At 30.8% G+C, this 19,407-nt stretch overlaps 2 protein-coding genes across 3 annotated transcripts; one reads left to right on the forward strand and one right to left on the reverse strand.

Annotated features, from left to right (window-relative positions):
• Positions 1–291: 291 nt before the first annotated feature.
• Positions 292–7,378, reverse strand: LOC107421212 (DEAD-box ATP-dependent RNA helicase 15). 2 transcript variants are annotated; one of them, XM_016030399.4, is made up of 12 exons: positions 7,186–7,378; positions 6,902–7,020; positions 6,333–6,433; positions 5,293–5,465; positions 4,934–5,165; positions 4,709–4,827; positions 4,013–4,069; positions 3,749–3,933; positions 2,700–2,844; positions 1,820–1,903; positions 1,635–1,698; positions 292–606 (listed from the first exon to the last, which is right to left on the reverse strand). In XM_016030399.4, the coding sequence occupies exons 2-12, from the start codon at positions 7,015–7,017 to the stop codon at positions 596–598; spliced, it is 1,287 nt and encodes a 428-aa protein (XP_015885885.2). In that variant the 5' UTR covers positions 7,018–7,020; positions 7,186–7,378; the 3' UTR covers positions 292–595. The 2 variants fall into 2 exon arrangements, with proteins under 2 accessions (XP_015885885.2, XP_015885884.2); XM_016030398.4 differs by having other exon boundaries at positions 6,902–7,026; positions 7,186–7,377.
• Positions 7,379–10,715: 3,337 nt separating this feature from the next.
• Positions 10,716–15,269, forward strand: LOC107421196 (probable polygalacturonase At3g15720). Its single transcript, XM_048475643.2, has 7 exons — positions 10,716–10,721; positions 10,764–10,877; positions 12,612–12,819; positions 13,640–13,721; positions 14,564–14,672; positions 14,777–14,896; positions 15,027–15,269. The coding sequence occupies exons 1-7, from the start codon at positions 10,716–10,718 to the stop codon at positions 15,267–15,269; spliced, it is 882 nt and encodes a 293-aa protein (XP_048331600.2).
• The last annotated feature ends 4,138 nt before the right edge of the window (positions 15,270–19,407 follow it).

Genomic DNA, 19,407 nt, shown 5'->3' on the forward strand with positions numbered 1-19,407 from the left:
CCGCTAGAAAATATTAACAGAAATTCCAAGTCCAATTTGAGAAACGACATTCATCTCTGATTTAGCTATTAGGCCACTTGAAAACAGAAAAAGAAATTACAAGTCAATATAGACCTGCCAGCTACGAAATTGTTAAGCACTCGTACAACATTTTATCTTTGCCACTGCTTAATGCAAACCCTTTATGGCGAACCTTTCTTAATCTTCAATAAGCTGTGCATACCTGGTTTTCGTCCAACTGCTTTGGACCCCAAGAAGTTCTCAAAAACAATTGATTTAAACAACACTCAATAAGTCAAATGTAAATGTATTTCGGATTAAATTTAGCCAGCACATAACACCACAAATCTACGCCACAACTTCAAACACAACTATATGGCAAATCCCTAGCAGAGTACAACCTACTTCCTCATGCGCGTCAGTGGACCAACAGTTTTTGATGACTACAATAATCCAAAAATTGTACACTAGACTAGAACATCTGCCCTTGAAACCATCAGATACTAGTTTGAAAAAAAAAAGCAATGGGGGCGTCCAGCACCCTCTAGCATATTATCAGAGCACCGGGAATTCCAATCCTGAGCATAAGCCTTCTTTATGATGGCACTGCAATCATGAATGCAAAACCAATAAGCAATTACCCAAGCACGGGCACAAATACAAGAAACGGGAGGAAAATAATTTAAGATATTTCAACAACCTTGAATGACAATCACAGATCATACGCATATCATACAAGTTCCACACGTTAAAAGCATTCATAACAAGAAAAACATAGAAAGTACATCTACCACAAATATAATATAACCAGACATGATTCCCATCAAAATATGATAAATATTCCATCTTAATATAATAATTAGGGGAAATTTGAGTGGTCAATTATAAACAAGCTTTTGCATAACGTTATGCCCATCTCACACTTGAAGCTCAGATATGTTCAGTCCTCATAATATTGGAAAGGAATATTACCAGAGAACCTGCTTGTCCATTAAATCGAATCTACCAAACCCCCAAAAGAACAAGCTGAACAACAATTCAGAAGATAGAAAAAGTATGTTTGACATTTATGAAGCGATAGACAAATTTCAAGTGCAAACAAAAATGTTCAGGATAATGGAACTAATATTGATAAAACCAGACCAGCACAAACATATTTGCTGAAGATGACAGGATTTCATGCAAATCAGACATCCAGTTAGAGAAATGAGAAACCAAAAATTAAGATTCAGAACCTATTGATTTAAGCCCACAAACTCAACCAAAAGAAAGAATTAGTAGACAGACCATCAAATAAAAATTGTATGCTGTAATTGTATGCTGTCCTACTTTCTCGAAATTACTAATCTGAAGTACCCATTAGCAACCAAGGGGACATTCCAACAACAACGCTGCAAATAACTTCCTAATCTAATGAAATCTCAAGTAAACAGGAATAATCAACATGTAGCTTTGAAGCCATACGTTAGAGTTTTAACAAATGTTCAAATGTTCCACAGAGTTTGAAGCTATTTAATTTCCATCATTATCCATGATTCAGAATCCAAGCTAACCTAAAACCAACCTAGAACAAACAAATGGAATACCGTAGAAAACTAATAATCAAACAGACAAAATCAGAAGAGGCAACATACTGTATGTAGAAGTATCAATTTGGTCAGGAAGCCCCTTTATATCCACCTCAAATCTCTCTTGAACCTGTATGAACATAATAATCATTTAAAACCAAAATACAAAATAAAGGCAGAAAAGAAAGTGTAGTATATTCAAATTACAAAATAACGGCAGAAAAGAAAGTGTAGTATATTCAAACTCATACATCATTCAGAACATCAGAGTCGGAAGCAGATGACACAAATGTGATAGCAAGTCCTTTGGTGCCAAATCTACCAGCTCTGCCGACCTGGCAAAGGTTTTGGTTAAAGAACACAAAAAGTTAAAGACAGCTCAAAAGAAGCACCAAAATCGTTTTAAGTAACAACACTATACACCATATGAGACCATCACACAATAATTCATATAATGAAGAACACATTCCATCATAAAGCAATTTATATACCAAACGTCTGCGATGCAATGCAGCATTTAAGGACAGCAACAAGAGTACGTATCACAGTTAGAAAATGTGTAAAAGCCAAACTAAGAAAACTCCCTCAGTACATTCAGAGAAAACATAAAAATAAAAATATTAGTAAATTCCATCAATATTTTCAGAATAAATTCTTAGGCCTTTATATGAAACATCAGATCACTCATGGATTATCACAACTTATGTACAACTGCAAACTTGCAGCTAGCTTTAAAAAATTTTATGCATTCCTCTTAAGAAATATGATAAGTATTTTGGTATGGAACAAACCAGTAAAAGAGAAATAGAGGGTTTGAACAGGAGACGTAGAGAAAATGAAATTGACTCCATTACATAATTCATTTGAGCAATATGTATAGGCTGTTTCAAAATTTTATCAACATTTTTTAATACTTGATCAATATTATAAAAAATTTTTTTGAAGATTTTTACAAGAGCACAATAAAATAATGTTAACCATCTCCTGAAAATCTTTATGATAACAAGCAAGATTTTAACTGTGTCAACAATATGTGATCTCTCCTCATTAATAACTATAACATCAGTAAAGCAAACGCCCGGGGGGGGGGGGGGGGGGGGAGAGAGAGAGAGAGATTAGTGGCAAACCTACCCTATGCAGATAAGTATCAGCTGAATCTGGCATATCATAATTAATCACAATATTAACACGTTCAATGTCAATGCCTCTTCCAACCAAATCTGTGGCAACCAGAATCCTGTTCTGTCCCTCCTTGAAACCTTTATAGCGCTTCAACCTACAAATGGTATATCATTAAGACAAACAACCACCCAGATTATTCATGCATGAACAAGACAGGGGACAGACACAGACAGAGCAATGCATGAAATATTCTACTTATGGTCCTAATAATGACACACAATATACACAACGGAACTGAAAAAAGAATATGCATATATATAAATAAAAATAAAATAAAATAAAAACCTACAAACTTATTCAGTATATCAAAAGATTAATCCAATAAAAAAAAATTCAAAATCATGAAAAAATTCATCATTCAAGTAACTAATGTTAGGCAGGAGGAAACTATTCAACCAGATAATTAGACATCTGTTGGAACAGAAACGTTTATAATTTTAGTATACACCACAAATAAATCAGGTATACAATCATTATACCACATAAGCAAAACAGTACAGCAATGAAACACCACACGTATAATAGTAGCATGAAATAAATTTACCTATCAAAAGTAACTCTTGTACTAGCAATCACTTGCCAAACAGAAGAATATTTCACATTTTCGTTGTGTTATGCCACATTGAGAAGTTAATTCTTTTAGTAAATGCCATTACAAATTCACTTAAATGAACATAGCATCATGACCACGTTCACAAAGGTGATCTGATTAACTAAGAAATTGATTGTGTGGAAGAAAATATCAGAGCCAAATTTCCAAGAAAAAAACTCAGCATTCAACTGAACAAGATACATGCAAACAGTATACACTGCTAAGACAATTCAAATTCATGACAACTTTATTTGACTCGTATGCACCACAGGATGACCTAAAAGCTAAAACCATAACCAAGACAAACATACAAAATATGAGCTCTAGTTTTTTACTACAGTTATGAAACCACAAATTCTAAAAGCACTATATACAACAAGCCATAGGGTTCCAAGCAAATCCAAACCTTTCTTCCTGCGACATGCCCGAGTGGATACATATAGAGGGGAAATTACACTCAGCAAGCAACTTGTTCAACTCTGCAGCTCTGCTCACACTTTTGACAAAAATAACAACTTGGTTGAAATCCAACGCATCAAGGAGATCATTCAACTTGCGGTTTTTCTCCGACTCACTTAACTTGATGTAGTGCTGTAATTTCAGATGAAAAAGGTAAGATTAATATCAAGAGCAAGCATAATTTAATTAAATAAAAATGAAATTCATATACCTGCACAAGTCCATGCAGAGTCAACTTGGCCTCATCATCAACATAAATTTCCATAGGCTGAAAGGAAGAAATGTCACAGGAAATCATATTAGGGGCCTTCCTCAAGCTAACTGAATCCAGAACGAAATGAATGACGATGCACATCCCTTGGATCAAGATTCTGGTCCATATCTTTTGTCTCCCCCGAAGATACTTTTCTAAGCTAGACCAAGCAAGCACCGCTGACGCACAACCCAATCTATTAGGCGATGGACAGCAGCCCACGGTGGGACTAAAACCCCCCAATTCCCAACCATTCCCAACTCCCTTGAAACCAGAAAATACTTTCTACACATAATTTAAAACACCTACCCCAACCTAATTAAAAGAAAGAACCCTAAACAGGTGATAAATTAACACAAGGAACAGAAGAGTGGAACACAATACTAATCCCACACAACTGCAAAGGGTAGCCAGATATTTCTCTCTTTTGTTTCTTTTTTTTTTTTTTTTTTGGTTTACTCCAGTAGGAAATCCCTAAGAGGCACCAATACCCACGGAATGACTCAATTAAGCAGCATTTTAAACACAACACGAACGGCAAGCAAATACTGGCATAAAAGCACCAGATTCTACACATTTGCATAACTCTCGGAAGATAGTGGGATAAAGAAAAAGAGACTTCAAAATTGAGTAGTAGTGGCCATGGAACATTACATCTTGCATAAATTTCTTGCAAACTGGCCGGATTTCTTTGCTGAGTGTAGCAGAAAACATCATAACTTGCTTATCATGTGGTGTCATCTTGAAAATCTCTTGCACATCTCTCCTCATGTCTGCAGAACATAGGAAAATGAGTAAAAATAGAACCAGCTACTAAGTCATCAGTAAATTAAAAACCAAATATGCCCAAAAGAAAATAGTTTTGGAAAGTATTCATACCAAGTGACTCAAGCATCTTGTCACATTCATCCAGGATAAAATGCCTCACATTCTTCAAGGAAAGATCCTTATCTCTTGCTAAAGCCAGAATTCTTCCAGGCGTTCCAACAACAATATGAGGGCACTCATTCTTAAGCAAATCTTTGTGGAGTTTGATGTTGACACCTCCATAAAAGACAGCAACCTTAAGATCAGGCAAGTAAGTGCTGAACCTCTCAAACTCGTGACAAATCTACACACAAGTTGGGTAACTATGTCAGGCAATGGATAGATCCAGGAAAATTAAATAATAAGTAGCACACATAATACTAACTTTAGTCTCTCCAGAAAGTGAGAGAGAATACAGATCCTTAACGTACCTGGTAAGCCAACTCTCTTGTATGACACAGAACCAGAGCAGAAACTTGACCTGCAACAGGATCAATCTGCTGCAGTGTTGACAGAACAAAGACAGCAGTTTTTCCCATCCCAGATTTAGCTTGACATATGACATCCATCCCCAGGATAGCTTGAGGGATACATTCATGTTGCACTGATGAAGAACCAAAGAAAAACCGGATCGAAGGAACCATTGGTAAGTAAAACATAACCTCTCCGATCAGTATATTGAAAGGTTTTAACAACCCAATCAATTCTCTGAAATTAAGATAATGATAGTATATTACCTGTACAGCATAATATCAAATGATCAAAATTTAGGACTAAAAAATTTGCAAATTATAATTTAATCATGGACAAAAAAAACAATATAAAAGAAAAGTTGAAACTACATTTACACTGAGTTATTCAATCTTACTCGGTAATAATAACAATAATCTCCACCAATTCCCTCTCTTGATACTACAACATATTAATCCAAAATGCTAAAACTAACCACCATTCATCCAAAAGATGCAAACAGAACAAGGAATTTCAGTTAAAGTTGAAGGGCTATACAGCTATGGGTAAAATAAACTTTCAAAAACATATCCACATATTCATCAATACTAACCGTAATTAGGAGGTGAAAATATTAACTTTTTTGTTGGACATCACCAATAACTATTGCAAGAGAAGGGGTCTATATCAATATATTCCTCTAATTGACCAAAAATATATGCACTCCAGATTAGAAATTCATCATTTACAATAGAACAAACAACTGACGCAATATCATTTGTAGAGAATAATCCCATTTTAAAGAGGACCATTTTGAAAGCCAAGTTTATACTGTAAACTTTGTCATCACTGCTACTGAGAAATGCTGTAAGACTATAATGAATAGTAGATGTAGTTTTCCAAGATCTAGATTATACAAGATAACATAGCAAACAGCTTAAATGACTGACTAGTAAAATATTCCTGGCAAGGTTTAGCTTCGTCAACTAAGAAGTAAAAGGCAAAGAGTTTAAAAGTTTGCCTTCAGATGGATGCTCAAACCCAGAGTCCACAATAGCTCGTAGAAGTTCTGGCTTTAAAAGGAAGTCTCTGAACCCTGAACTGTGTATTCCAACATAGCCCCTGCATGGAAATAATGATGTACATACACATTTACAGTCAGCAAGCAGCAGCAAGTAAAGCCAAACCAACTCAGAAATAACTGTATGAATATGTTAAACAGGACTAGAAAAACATAATCAAATTGGCCACTTTACCAAAAAGGGTTCAAAATTATGGGACAACATCATTTCAAGTATCCCAAGTAACCAAGACATACCATAAGAAAAAAAATCCTCCAAAGTCTTTCTAATCCCATAACTCTTTCCCATTTAAGCTTTCCTAAAATTATACACTTTACCGCTTGTTTGCATAAATTAAAAATAAATAATTATTGTAAACATCAATATAAATTTAAAATAAATCATTACTAATATTGTAAGCATCAATATTATTCTTAAAGAAGTCTACTTTCTTGTGCTTTCTAAGCAACCAAACAACAAGACGATCACTATCCATATCCAAAACAGGTAAATCAAGTCCGAAATATACTTCTTCGCGGCTTCGCCGTTTGCTTTGGCAGCGACGGAATCAGGGGCCTTCTCTTCTTCTTCTTCGTAGTCGACGAGCTCCTCATCGTACACATCGTTCTCCCTTGTTTCACCCATATTCTGCAACTGAAAAAAAAAAAATTAATAACCATAATAAACATCACGAATCAGTGTTTGAGAAGACCAAGACACAGATCCAGATGGAAATTTAGGTTTTTGAATACGAAATCAAAAGAAGAAGAAGATAATAAATTAGGGTTTTTGAAGAGGGACAAGTGTCCTAACCTGCTATAGAACTGTGAAATTGCAGATTTAGGGTTAGGGTTTTGAAAGTCTGCAAATGAAAAGGTTAGCTGATGAAACAAACAATTCGCAAAAAAGGATTTGATAGACCTCGCGAAAACCTCGACGATTGAGAGAGAGAAAGAGAGAGATAGAGAGAGAAAAAGAGAGACACAACGCAGTAAGAGATAGGGTTTCTGATGTGTGGAGCGCTCTATATATAAAGGGCCGCGATGTTTTGTTATTCCCCAAAATGCCATTGTCTCTCACTATTCTCATTTTATATTGGGAACATATTCCCAACAGATCATATAACTATCTCTCACTATCTCTCTCTCTCTCTCTCTCTCTCTATATATATATATATATATATAATTCACTTCTTATTTGAACATTCTAATTATAGTAAAAGGATGAGATTTAAATAATGTATTTATGGATAATATGAATTTAATGAAATATTAAAAATTTAAAAAGAATAATGAACTTTATGTTGACTCTAAGTAAACTATTAACACACTTACAAAGGAGATCATGATAGTTTTCTATTGAGACATCAACTATATAGTGAAATATTTAAAACCTTAAAAAGGCCAACGAACTCTATATAGACTTGATTAAACTATTAATGCATATTTAAATCTAAGTTTTTGAATCATTTAAATTCTGATCAAGAAAATAAGTTTCTATTGAGACAATTTTGACATGAGATCATGAACTCTATACAGAAACTCTCAAGTTAGGACCTTTTTAATGAAAGAAATCAGAACTTCCCTTATTAAGCTTTGAATTATTATAAGGATTGAGATCTAAAAATGTATTTGAGACTCATATGAGTACACATAATTCACTTTGTTATCCTACTTCCATGGTTTTAATATTTCACTAGATTCATGTAATTCACTAATACATTTTTAAATTTGAGTCTTATTAAGCAATTTAAAGGCTAAAAATAAAGGTTTTAATGACAAAATCATTATGACGTACTGATAAGAGAATAACTACATATATATATATTTTCATATTAATAGGTAAAAATGTTAGAACCCTTCTAGAATTTCCTACAAGAATCCTATGCCAGCCCCAACTAGTGGAATCTCCACTAGACCTTTATGCACAAAACCCAGTAACTTCTCCCTTAAGGATTGGATTTACCCCAAAGATCCCATAGAAAATACATTCCAATCATACACCATCTTATTTTTCCTACATTACTACACAATTTTTCTACAAAGTGCAACATGTCAATAATAAATGAAAGAGAGCTAGCACAAAATTACTAATTTATAAATCCAAAACAATAGTTATAAGAAATTACTATATCCTAACATTTAGTACCAGAGCATGTTACGATTTTAGCTTAAGGTCAAAAATAACACAAATACAAAGGAAATAATAGTAGCAATATTACAGGGATGAAAAAGAAGGAATATTCTTCTCCAAACACGACAACCGAAGGAAAACAACGAGCTCTCACCCAAGACAGTCAGTGTTCACTAATCACCTGGACCTAAGCAGATAGATTTAAAAATAGGAAACATAATGAGATGATAATCATCTGGTGAATGACACCCAACTAAGTACTAATATATTAATATTATTATTATTATTGTAACAGCAAGGATAATTAATAAAAAATAAATAAATAAGTAACTGAGTAAATAAATAAATAAATTAGAAATTAAAATTAAGTAATTTAATAAATTATTTTGAAATAAAAATTTCTCTTAAAATCCTCACTAATTCACTAAGATTGAAAGGTTCTTTGTTTTAAAATCATTTTTCACAAAACTCGTAATTTTTACAATTCCCTAAAAATTAAAATAATGGATAAAAATATTTCTTTCCACAATAAACACATATACAATTATACACACACACACACACACACACACACACACACACACACACACATATATATATATATATATTTGTATGTGAATAATTTAATTTTTCATACCCAAATTCCAATTTATACAAAACTAGACATAAAACAAACATAACACAGTTAATAATAATTTTTTTAACTTAAAATGAACCACATAATTTTATGCGAATTTAAACAATACAATTTACATAAATTTAATTACCTGAAAATAAACTTGGAAAATGGACCACTCACTTGAAAATGCAGATTACTTCCACAAGATTGGTTCCTCAATTTACACAGGTGCCTAAAATATCAACAAAACACAATAGCCATTAAAATAATATTTTAATTGGGATATTTTATATACAATTTACCCAGGGGAGCTAATATAAACTTTAACTAAAATTAAAAACCTATATACCAAAATGAAGCTTAAAACCTAAAGATTGTAAATCGGATCTTACCTGTCGGAAATCTAGTCAGCAGTGGCTGCGATCTAACTGGGAATTCCTGAGTAATTTGATGCTTCTAAATCCTACGATCTAGGTTGAATTGGACAAATTGAACCATGGATTTGAGCTTAGGGTGGTCAAATTTGGTAGGAAAGGATGGTGGTTTGGTCAGAAACTCACCAAAACTAAGGGAATGATGAGTCATTGCCATTGTCGGAAAATTCCTTTAGCACCTGTGCATCCAATGGCCACTGACCATGAAATTTAGGGAAAGGATGGCTTTGAGGTGGGTAACATAGTGGTGGTGGTCAAAGAGAGAGAAATCGACTCATGAAACAAACGGCAACTGCTAACAAAAACTGCCCAATCTCAATGCATTGCACGCGATCTCATCATAAAATTTGGATGGGTCAACCATAGGGCCTACTTGGTCAACCATGATAAACTCTGGTCAAACTTGGTCAACACAGAAAGTTCCAACATACTTCGGCAGGGGTGTTATGAAACAACTTTTACATAAATATATATAAATGTTGTTAAGATATTGTACATGCATGTGAAATAAAAATCTTGAAATGAATAAATGGCACCATGTTTTGAAAAACATTGGATTAAGGAGTACTAAATTTGTCCTAGCTTGTCAGGTGAGATAAATTTATATAATCCAGAAATTAAAAAAAGGAGGAATTCTAAAATCTAGGTCAAAAATTTTAAACCATTATTAAGTATATAAAAGTGATCTTTCCTTTTGTCAAGAGTAAGCCTAACAGCAAATTAATTAGGCTATAAAATGATAGATATTCATACATCTAAGAAATTCAAAGGCATTTTTGTTTTTCGAGAAATGTGTTTAAGATTGGAGCTTTAATGAGTAGTAGATTTTATCTTTTTAATAAATCTTGTCATCAAAAGAAAATCTTCATTGTCATGAAATATTGCTATAATGATATTAATGAGGCTGATCCTTTAAAGGCCATGTATATATATTATGATAAAGGAGTAGAGAAGTCGTGTAAGTCATTGAAAGCTAAATATTGTCTTTGAAATAATGTTGCTCCTTTGGTTGCACGTGCTGATAATGGTAAATAAAAATTTTCACCTAATTAAAAATTTGCAACCTCTTGTGCATATTTCATTATATATGTACTTTTAAAATTAAACTGTTTTAATTTTCCGTTGTTTTGTATGGTACATATCTAATAATTCAAACAATGCCGGTTTGCTTTTCACTAATTATTCTTATTATTATTACTATGCAGATGCTAACACTAAGTTTTGGAACAATGGTTACTGTTTCATTTGGATATGAGAAAAATAGACTTAATGTCTTTGATTTTGGTGCTATTGGAAATGGCCTAAGCGATGATTCCCATGTAAGGCTTTCTTTTACGATTTTTCAAGGGCTTTTCTTCTTTTTATTTTATTATATTATATATATATATATATTTTATGTGTTGTTGATTATGTGGAACTTAATTTTATATGGATCGGTAAAACTAACTATGGTATGTGTGTATTCTAATTATGATATCATATATAAACAAAGGCTTTCTTAGAGGCTTGGAAATCTCTATGTAGCAGTGATAAAGACAAACCAACCCTTTACATCCCAATGGATAAAGTATATTTATTGAAACCTTTGAGATTAGAGGGCCCCTGCCAATCCCAAAGCCTTCGAATTCAGGTAATTATTCACAAGATATTATATGTATATACACATCAGGTATACTATTTCACTTTTCAGTTGCCCTTTTGTTTTCATTTTTGTAATTTTATTTGGATTATTAAAAAAAAAACATTTGTATTGAAATTTTGCTAGGAATCATTTAATCTTAGTTGAGTTGAGTAAGTATTTTTAATATTTATCACGTCATTTAATGCTCAATATAAAATGAAATTATGCTCCTAATATAGCAAATCTGCATGTATATATATATATTTAGATACATATGCCTTTGCCATTAATTTAATCATTTATTTGTATTTACCATTAGAACATTGATTATGTTTTTGTTTAATTTAGTTTCATTAATTCTTGCATGTCTAACATAATAATAAATAAATCTTTACAAGTGTACATGTTAGCCAACTTAATTGCAATAACTTTGATAATTCTATAGTGGGTCCCTCGTGCTAAAAGAATCTTATATCTGAAAATAAAATTGATTAAGTTTACACATTTTTCTTTACACATTTTTCTTTGGTCATTTAAATAATTATACATAATGTGGAAATTAATTAAGGTTGACGGGAACATAGTGGCACCCAATGAACGTTCAAGTTGGGCAGGGTGGAAATATACATGCTGGCTTTGTTTCTTAAACGTTAAAGGTCTGCTCATCAATGGAACTGGAACTTTCAATGGCCACGGTCCTATTTGGTGGTTTCCAAAACGTTCAAGGACACCAAATGTAAGTGTCAGTTTCATTATTTAATGAGATAGTAAAAGTGTGTTTGTGTATATATTATATATGTGTATATTTTACTATAGTTTAGGCCTTCAGTTACATATAATTTACTGATTATATTTGATGTATTATATGTAATTAGATCATGAAATATGTGACAGCAGAATATATAAACAGCTAGTGCTCACCTCAGGTCAACCTACCTCAGTACTACAATATTTGTCAGTTTAGTATTTAAATCGTTTTAAGATTTTAAGGAATAAATTTTAAAAAATTATTAATGACTTACTGCATCCATGTAAAATTCATTTTGTGCAAATAAAGTTATGACATTTCACTAAATTCATGTTAGACCATTAATACAATTTTAAAATTTTAGTATTTAAAGCAATTTAAAAACTAACAAAAAAATTCCAATGCAAAACCATAGCTGACTGAAAATGGAGCTAGAATTTGATTTTTTTTTTTTTTTTTGTGTGTGTGTGTGTGTGTGTGTTTTTTTTTTCCTAAGAACGAAGTTAATATTTTTAAATTAAAAGATATTCATTACACCTGTTCATCAAAAAAAATATATTCATCATATTGAATATCCATCTAATAATATTACTCTGATTAAATAAATAAATATATATATATATATATTATATAAATTTGAGTATTAATAGATGAATGAGTGAATTAATGTTGGAGGCAATGCAGGGTCTCCAGTTCTATAAGTGTGACAAATTGGAGCTAAATGGATTTAGTTCCCGAAACAGCCCAAAAAACCATATAAAGATACATAATTGTAAAGGAGTGGGAATGTATAATCTTCATATAACGGCACCTTCTTACAGTCCTAACACTGATGGAATTGTCATTTCTTTGTCAACCCAAGTCAATATATATCATACCACCATTGGAACTGGTATGACCATTTACGTATTCTTTTAATTATTTATCATTAATTTCAATCTATAATGTTTGTTCATGGCAAAAATACATATCACCATCCTAAACTTGTTAAAATTTCAACTTGCTTGAACATTTTTTTGTTGCAATAATGCCTTTCCAAAACTTTGACATAATGTTAATTTGCTCCCTATTTAATTTTTTTTTCTTTTGCTAGAATTCAGGAAATTTGATTAGATAATATTGAAACTGCTTTCTTATATTAATAAAATATGTATAAACAAAATATGTTTGATCAAATTTGATAATATATAAATATACACACACACACATATATATAACATAATTTTCACATGGGGTAAATCCCGAATGAAATTCATCCGGAAGAGTGGTAAAGATGACATTTTTTAAAAACCCATCATCATTCGTAGATGTAACGGATGGTGATTTTTTGAAAAATCATATTTATTACTATTCTGGATGAAGGTCATCTAGAATTTCCCATAGGAGAGACTTTCTTTACATATATATGTAAATCATGAAAGATCATGCCAAAAGTATGTTGTTTTTGGTTTTTTTCTTTCAGCAATTTTGTTAAAAAAAAATGTTTAAAACATGTTTAATTAATATAAACATGCAATTTCAATATCAATTTGACAAAATTTTAATAAAAATGTTTTAAAAGGGGCAGAGTGTATTAGGGGGTACACTGCTAGAAAAAAAGAGAATGTTCATGGAGCAAATTGAAACTTGAATGATGTATTATGTAATATTGTCCCTTTCTTTATCCATCTTTCTTGATATATCAATCATTATTTATCTATATATGTATATAGGCGATGATTGTATTGCTATTAAGAATGGCTCATCCTATATAAACATCACCCGTGTAATTTGTGGATCAGGCCATGGAATTAGGTATGTCAAAATCCCTTCTTTTTTAAAGTGCTATTTTTCAATTACAAACTAATGGTTTCGACCAAAAAAAATTAATTGTTTTTTTTCTTTCATTAATGATTTTAACAACATTTTACTTTTTTTTTTTTATCTAAATTAGAAAGATTCAGATTCAAAATCATTGGGCAAAACCATGAATGTATCTTAGGGGATAAAACTATTCAACTTTCATAATTAATTTAGTAAAATGTTTTATCTCATTGATGATATTAATAATGTTTGTCAATATAATAAAAATTTTAAATAAGATACTAGCTTAACAATAACTTTTACATGGAAGTATATTATAATAATTATATTGAAAATAATAATCATTTATTTTATTTATTTATCTATTATGTTTACTAAATATTGTTTTTCTAACATGATTTATTCCTTAAAGTATAATTATAAATAGACGGTCATCTTTTGAAAAACCATCAAACATATTATATATGGTTGAACCATGAGATTTTACACACACATACATATACATATCTATCTACAGAGGATGATATATACACATCTACATAGGATGGGATTTTACACACATTACACATGTACACACAATGTGGCTCATATAAAATTGATATATGGTTTTATCATCATCGTAACTTTGTTTTATTAGTTTTTGAATCATCTAAATAAAAAAATTCAAAAATGCATTACTAACTTCCTATATTATATTAATAAAAAAAATGATTATGATACTAAAATTATCAAGTCAACTTATATAAAATGATTAATATATATATATATATATAAGAATTAGTTTTATGTTCTTACAGTTATATATATGTTTTAACAATTAATTTTACGATCAGTGTGGGAAGTTTAGGAATTGATGGTGCCAATGATAGAGTTGAAGAAGTGCATGTTCGTAGTTGCAGCTTCATAGGAACTAAAAATGGTGCCAGAATCAAGACTTGGAAAGTAATTATTATTGTTGTTATTGTTTTTTTTTTTTAAAGAAATTACTTCATAATCTTTACTTTCCAAAACCATAGATATGTAAAATGTTTGATTTGTTTTTAAAGGGAGCTGGATTGGGGTATGCGAAGACTATCTCCTTTGAGCATATCACACTTACACAATCCCGAAACCCAATTATTATTGATCAGAATTATTGTAACCCCAGAAAGCAATGCAATTCAAGGGTAAACTTAATTATTAAATTTTATATACATATATATATATATATATTTTTTTTTTTTCTATATTATTAATTTATTAGAGATTTTTATTTTTTATTATTATTTTTTTTTTGTTGATATGATATATATTTAGGAATCTAAGTTGAAGGTGAGCGATGTGACATTCAGAAGCTTTAGAGGAACTTCAACCAATGAGCAAGCAATTACATTGAATTGTTCAAATTTGGGTTGCACAAACATTTTGATGGACAATATTCAAATATTCCCAGCTCATCCTGGAAAGAGACTTCGTTCATTTTGTAGGAATGCCCATGGAAAATCACATTTTACTACACCTAATGTGCCTTGCCTATCCAACAACTCAATCTCTGGCTAGCTAGCATCTTTCTTGGTCATATGACTCTTAGATTATTTTAAAATTTTTTTTTTATCAGTGCCTTCCATGTGTCTCGTGCTTATAGATAAGTAACATATACATATACATAAATGTGAGGTTTCAATCAGGACTTCCTTAACTTTTTAAAGTTAAGGATGGTTGGGTCCAATCATTCAAAACTCTTGGGGATAAATAACAATAACATCAAATGCAAAAGTTTTTAAATGATTGGGTCCATCTATTATTAACTTAAAAATTTTAAAGTTAATATTATATAAATCTATATTGTTGAGACTAGTAGCTAACTAATCTAACAAATCTAAATTTTCAGATTAATAAAAGCATCAAACTAGCAGTTTATCAAAAACACTAAGTATTCTTATAAAACAATATTAGATAGTATATATGAGGAAGAGAAATCAAACCAAAGAACAAAATATCTAACATAGTTCGATTATCAACGTGATAACATACATTCACGAGCTAGCAAAGGAGATATCTAATTTTATTAATAGAGAGAATATCACAATCACCACAATGAAAATCTCTGTTCTTCAAGGTAAAAACAACCCCTTTGTTTTTACGGACAAAACTAGTGAATATTAACAGCCCATGTTTTCACACAGTTTAGTGTATTACATTTAAAAGCCTTTTATCTTAATGACTAGCATATTTAGACTATTCCACACACTTCACACACTCACACATTTTCAATCCTAAAAAATAATGTCCGAGTAAGCTATTTATAAGCAAATAAAATGGTGCTTACTCGTCCAATAATGATGTAACACTACACAATTCTCACATATACATTACTATGAGAAAAATAAGCTCAATACATATGGCGCAATCATAATTATTTATTTTCAAAACCATTAAATTTCATGGTGATAACTAAAAACTATTAGTTATAACTATTGATATTTTAGTTGGTTGACTATCAGCCAAATAGAATAGGAACTTGGTCTCGTCTACTTGATCAAAAATTAGCTACTAGAATCATAATGATAATTCTGAAATTTCAAATATCAATATCACAAATATAATATAGTAAAATTTAAAGTGTTTGAAATTTGAATGATAAATGATAAACGAGTATAATATCTACCTTTGAATTAACTATCAATTGTTTGAATAAAGAAATAGTTATTGATATTTAATAAAATTCCATGACTTTTTCATGGTTAGAACCAAGATAGTTTAAAAGGCACCACCATCTTCAAAGGCCTATACGCTCCTATAAATATACCTTTGTTCTCTCAAAATAGTATGATCTAAAATTATTTCTATTATTTTCACATTAAACACTATTGTTGCCTATAGATTAAAATTGCATTAGGAATGGGTTTCTCTTGGTTTCCAACCATAGTTTAACAAGGATTTGAAGTTAGAGTCTCATTTTTGTGTGCAGTGCTCTTATGTTAAGGCTTTATTGGACAACATTGGTGTTGTGTGCAAGTTTACTTTGGATTTACTTGACTTAATGATTAATATGTTTTAAAAAGCCATTATGGTTTCATTAAGTTCTCCAATTCATAATCTTGGGATTTTAGATATTATCACTGGTTTTCAACTACTTGTTATTCTTGCAATCAAAAATTATATGAGGGAGTTTTTATTCCCTTGGCTAGGTCTTGGCTTTTGAGTGCACATTTTTTGAGAATCAAACTCTCTGCAACACGATTTCATGCATAATTCAGTTAATGACTTTGTGTTTCTTCATCAAATTAGAGTGCTAATGTTACCTTCTAAGTCCCATAATCATTTGGTGTTTTGATTTCCTCCATCTCCTAGTTGGATTAAAATGAATATAGATGGGGTTGTCTAGGTTTAGATTGTGCGTGTGGTGTTTTTCAAAATTCTTATAGATCTATTAGGGGATGTTTTTTTATTCATTTTTAAAAATATGTTTGTGTCAGAGGATTAGTTCATGTCCTTGAGTATGTCAAGTTCTTTTCATGGAATTGGTTGTGGACGGAATGTGTTTTCACATTTGTGATTCATCTTTTTTTTGTTCGTTATTTTAATGTGCCTAGGCATTTGGGAGCTCATCAATCATGGTATCTACACTATACTTCTCTTATTCAATTTCATATTTCTCATATTTATAGGGAAGGTAATAAAGTTGTAGATGCAGTACTTCTGCTACTATGGATTGGTGATTTACCTTACCATAAGTTTGTACTTATCTTGTAAGGGGTACAAATTATCATCTCTGTAACTTTCCCTTTTAAGTTTTTTTCCACGGGAATTTTTCCTCTAAAGCCAAATTAGAGAAATATTAAAGTTTAAAGGAAAACTAATTTCTGAAATTTAGTTTCCTAGTAATCAGTTTTATGGGAATCAATTTTGCTATTGTTATGTTCGGTATGTAATATGAAAGTTAGAAATTGTAAATAATTAAGTTTAGCTTATATGATAAACTAATGGTAATTTTGTATTTTAAAAAAATCCTAAAATTATTTTTCTATGGATTCTTAAAGCAACACATTTATAAGTAAGAACAATTTTCCACATACTTTTCCACATAAATAAAAATTTGATTTTACAAGCCCACATTTTTGTACCTTAAAATAAATATCTACATGTATGAAAGTTACCAAACGGCGCATAAAAGGGTTTTAATGTGGCTAGGGTAGGGGAGGGTTTGCCTTTTGGCTTGTTTAGAATTCTTGCTTATTATTTTTCCTTTTATAATAACTGTTTTTTTGTTTACCTTTTCTATGTTGTTATTTCTTATTAAAAAAAAAATGTTGTTGTAGCAATAATTTTGGTAACTCCTTTAATGTTGACTTCATAATCTCTATTATGCATTTTTTATTATGTAGCGAGTTAATGCTTATGAGGTTTATTATTTGGACTTTTGGAGAAAAAAACGTCAAATGGAAGCCACTTCTTGCATTAATTAATGATGAACATCTGAAGGAGCCTTTCTTTATGTTCATTTCTCTCATTTTTGTTTGTTATGCCATAAGTAGTATTTCATTTAACATTTAATTAACATGACAAAATTTTGATGCACAGCTTCACAACTATGGCAATTAACTACCAATATATATATATATATATATATATGTATATTTATTTCATTTTGACTAGACTAACTAAACTAAAGAAATTACTATATATAAAACTACAATTATAATAAGTAAATTACCATTTAACTACTTATGTTCTCCTTAATTTAATCAAAAGAAGACACCATAGACAACAGTTTTGGCAATAGCAATAGAATGATGTTGTTATATATGTTTGACTTTTCCCATAGTCTTATTTAGTGAGGCTTAAATTAATACAACCTAAAGGTTTTAATACTAGATTTTTCTTTATTAGCCATTGAATTATATTAAAAGGTAGAGTTTAAATTCAAAATGTTCAAATATAAGTTCTATTTAGAAAAATGACCTTATCAACAATTAGTGATTAATAAATATAATTTTAAATTTAAGCTTTCGATGCAATTCAAAGGCTAAAACAAAAAATTCTTGATATTGGTCCTAATAGTAAAGATCTAATTTGAGCCGGACCGAAGTCTTATTTATTTAATAAATATTATCACATCTCTTAAATCCATTTTTTAATGCTTTTTTTAAAAAATAAAAATAAGAATTTATTGGTATACATTTAATATTACTTATGTTATATTTGAAAAAAAAATATAAAGAAATAAAATATTGAAAAAATAAGACAAATGAAATATCTTTATTTACAATTAGATAAAGCTGATAGAATACAATATTGCTTAAAAAAAATATATTATCTCAATATAGTAAAACAAAACCAATAAATAAAATATAATAAAATAAAAAAATGAAAATTACTAAAAATTAACAACTTGTAATCCACAAGAAAAATTCACAGAAGAACAAATTAATCTGAGGTGTAACATCCCACATCGGTTGGAGAGGGGCACACCTCTCCCTTCAAGACACGTTTTGACAAAACCTTGAGGCCAGGGGGGAGAGAAGGAGTGAACCTTGGGCCAAAGAAGACAATATCTTGATGCGGGTGGTACTGGGCTGTTACAGTGGTATCAGAGGATTGTAACATCCCACATCGGTTGGAGAGGGGCACACCTCTCCCTTCAAGACGCGTTTTGACAAAACCTTGAGGCCAGGGGGGAGAGAGGGAGTGAACC

Source organism: Ziziphus jujuba, chromosome 5, assembly GCF_031755915.1.
Source record: "Ziziphus jujuba cultivar Dongzao chromosome 5, ASM3175591v1".
NCBI classification, from domain to species: Eukaryota; Viridiplantae; Streptophyta; class Magnoliopsida; order Rosales; family Rhamnaceae; genus Ziziphus; species Ziziphus jujuba.

Coding starts and splice junctions, on each gene's coding strand:
- LOC107421212 (XM_016030399.4), bottom strand. CDS start 7,017: ATGGGTGAAACAAGGGAGAACGATGTGTACGATGAGGAGCTCGTCGAC. Junction 5,166..5,292: donor CAAGAGAGTTGGCTTACCAG/GTACGTTAAGGA, acceptor ACTTGTGTGTAG/ATTTGTCACGAGTTTGAGAG. Junction 4,070..4,708: donor GCAAGAAATTTATGCAAGAT/GTAATGTTCCAT, acceptor TCTTCCTTTCAG/CCTATGGAAATTTATGTTGA.
- LOC107421196 (XM_048475643.2), top strand. Junction 13,722..14,563: donor GGATCAGGCCATGGAATTAG/GTATGTCAAAAT, acceptor TTTTACGATCAG/TGTGGGAAGTTTAGGAATTG. Junction 14,897..15,026: donor GAAAGCAATGCAATTCAAGG/GTAAACTTAATT, acceptor ATATATATTTAG/GAATCTAAGTTGAAGGTGAG.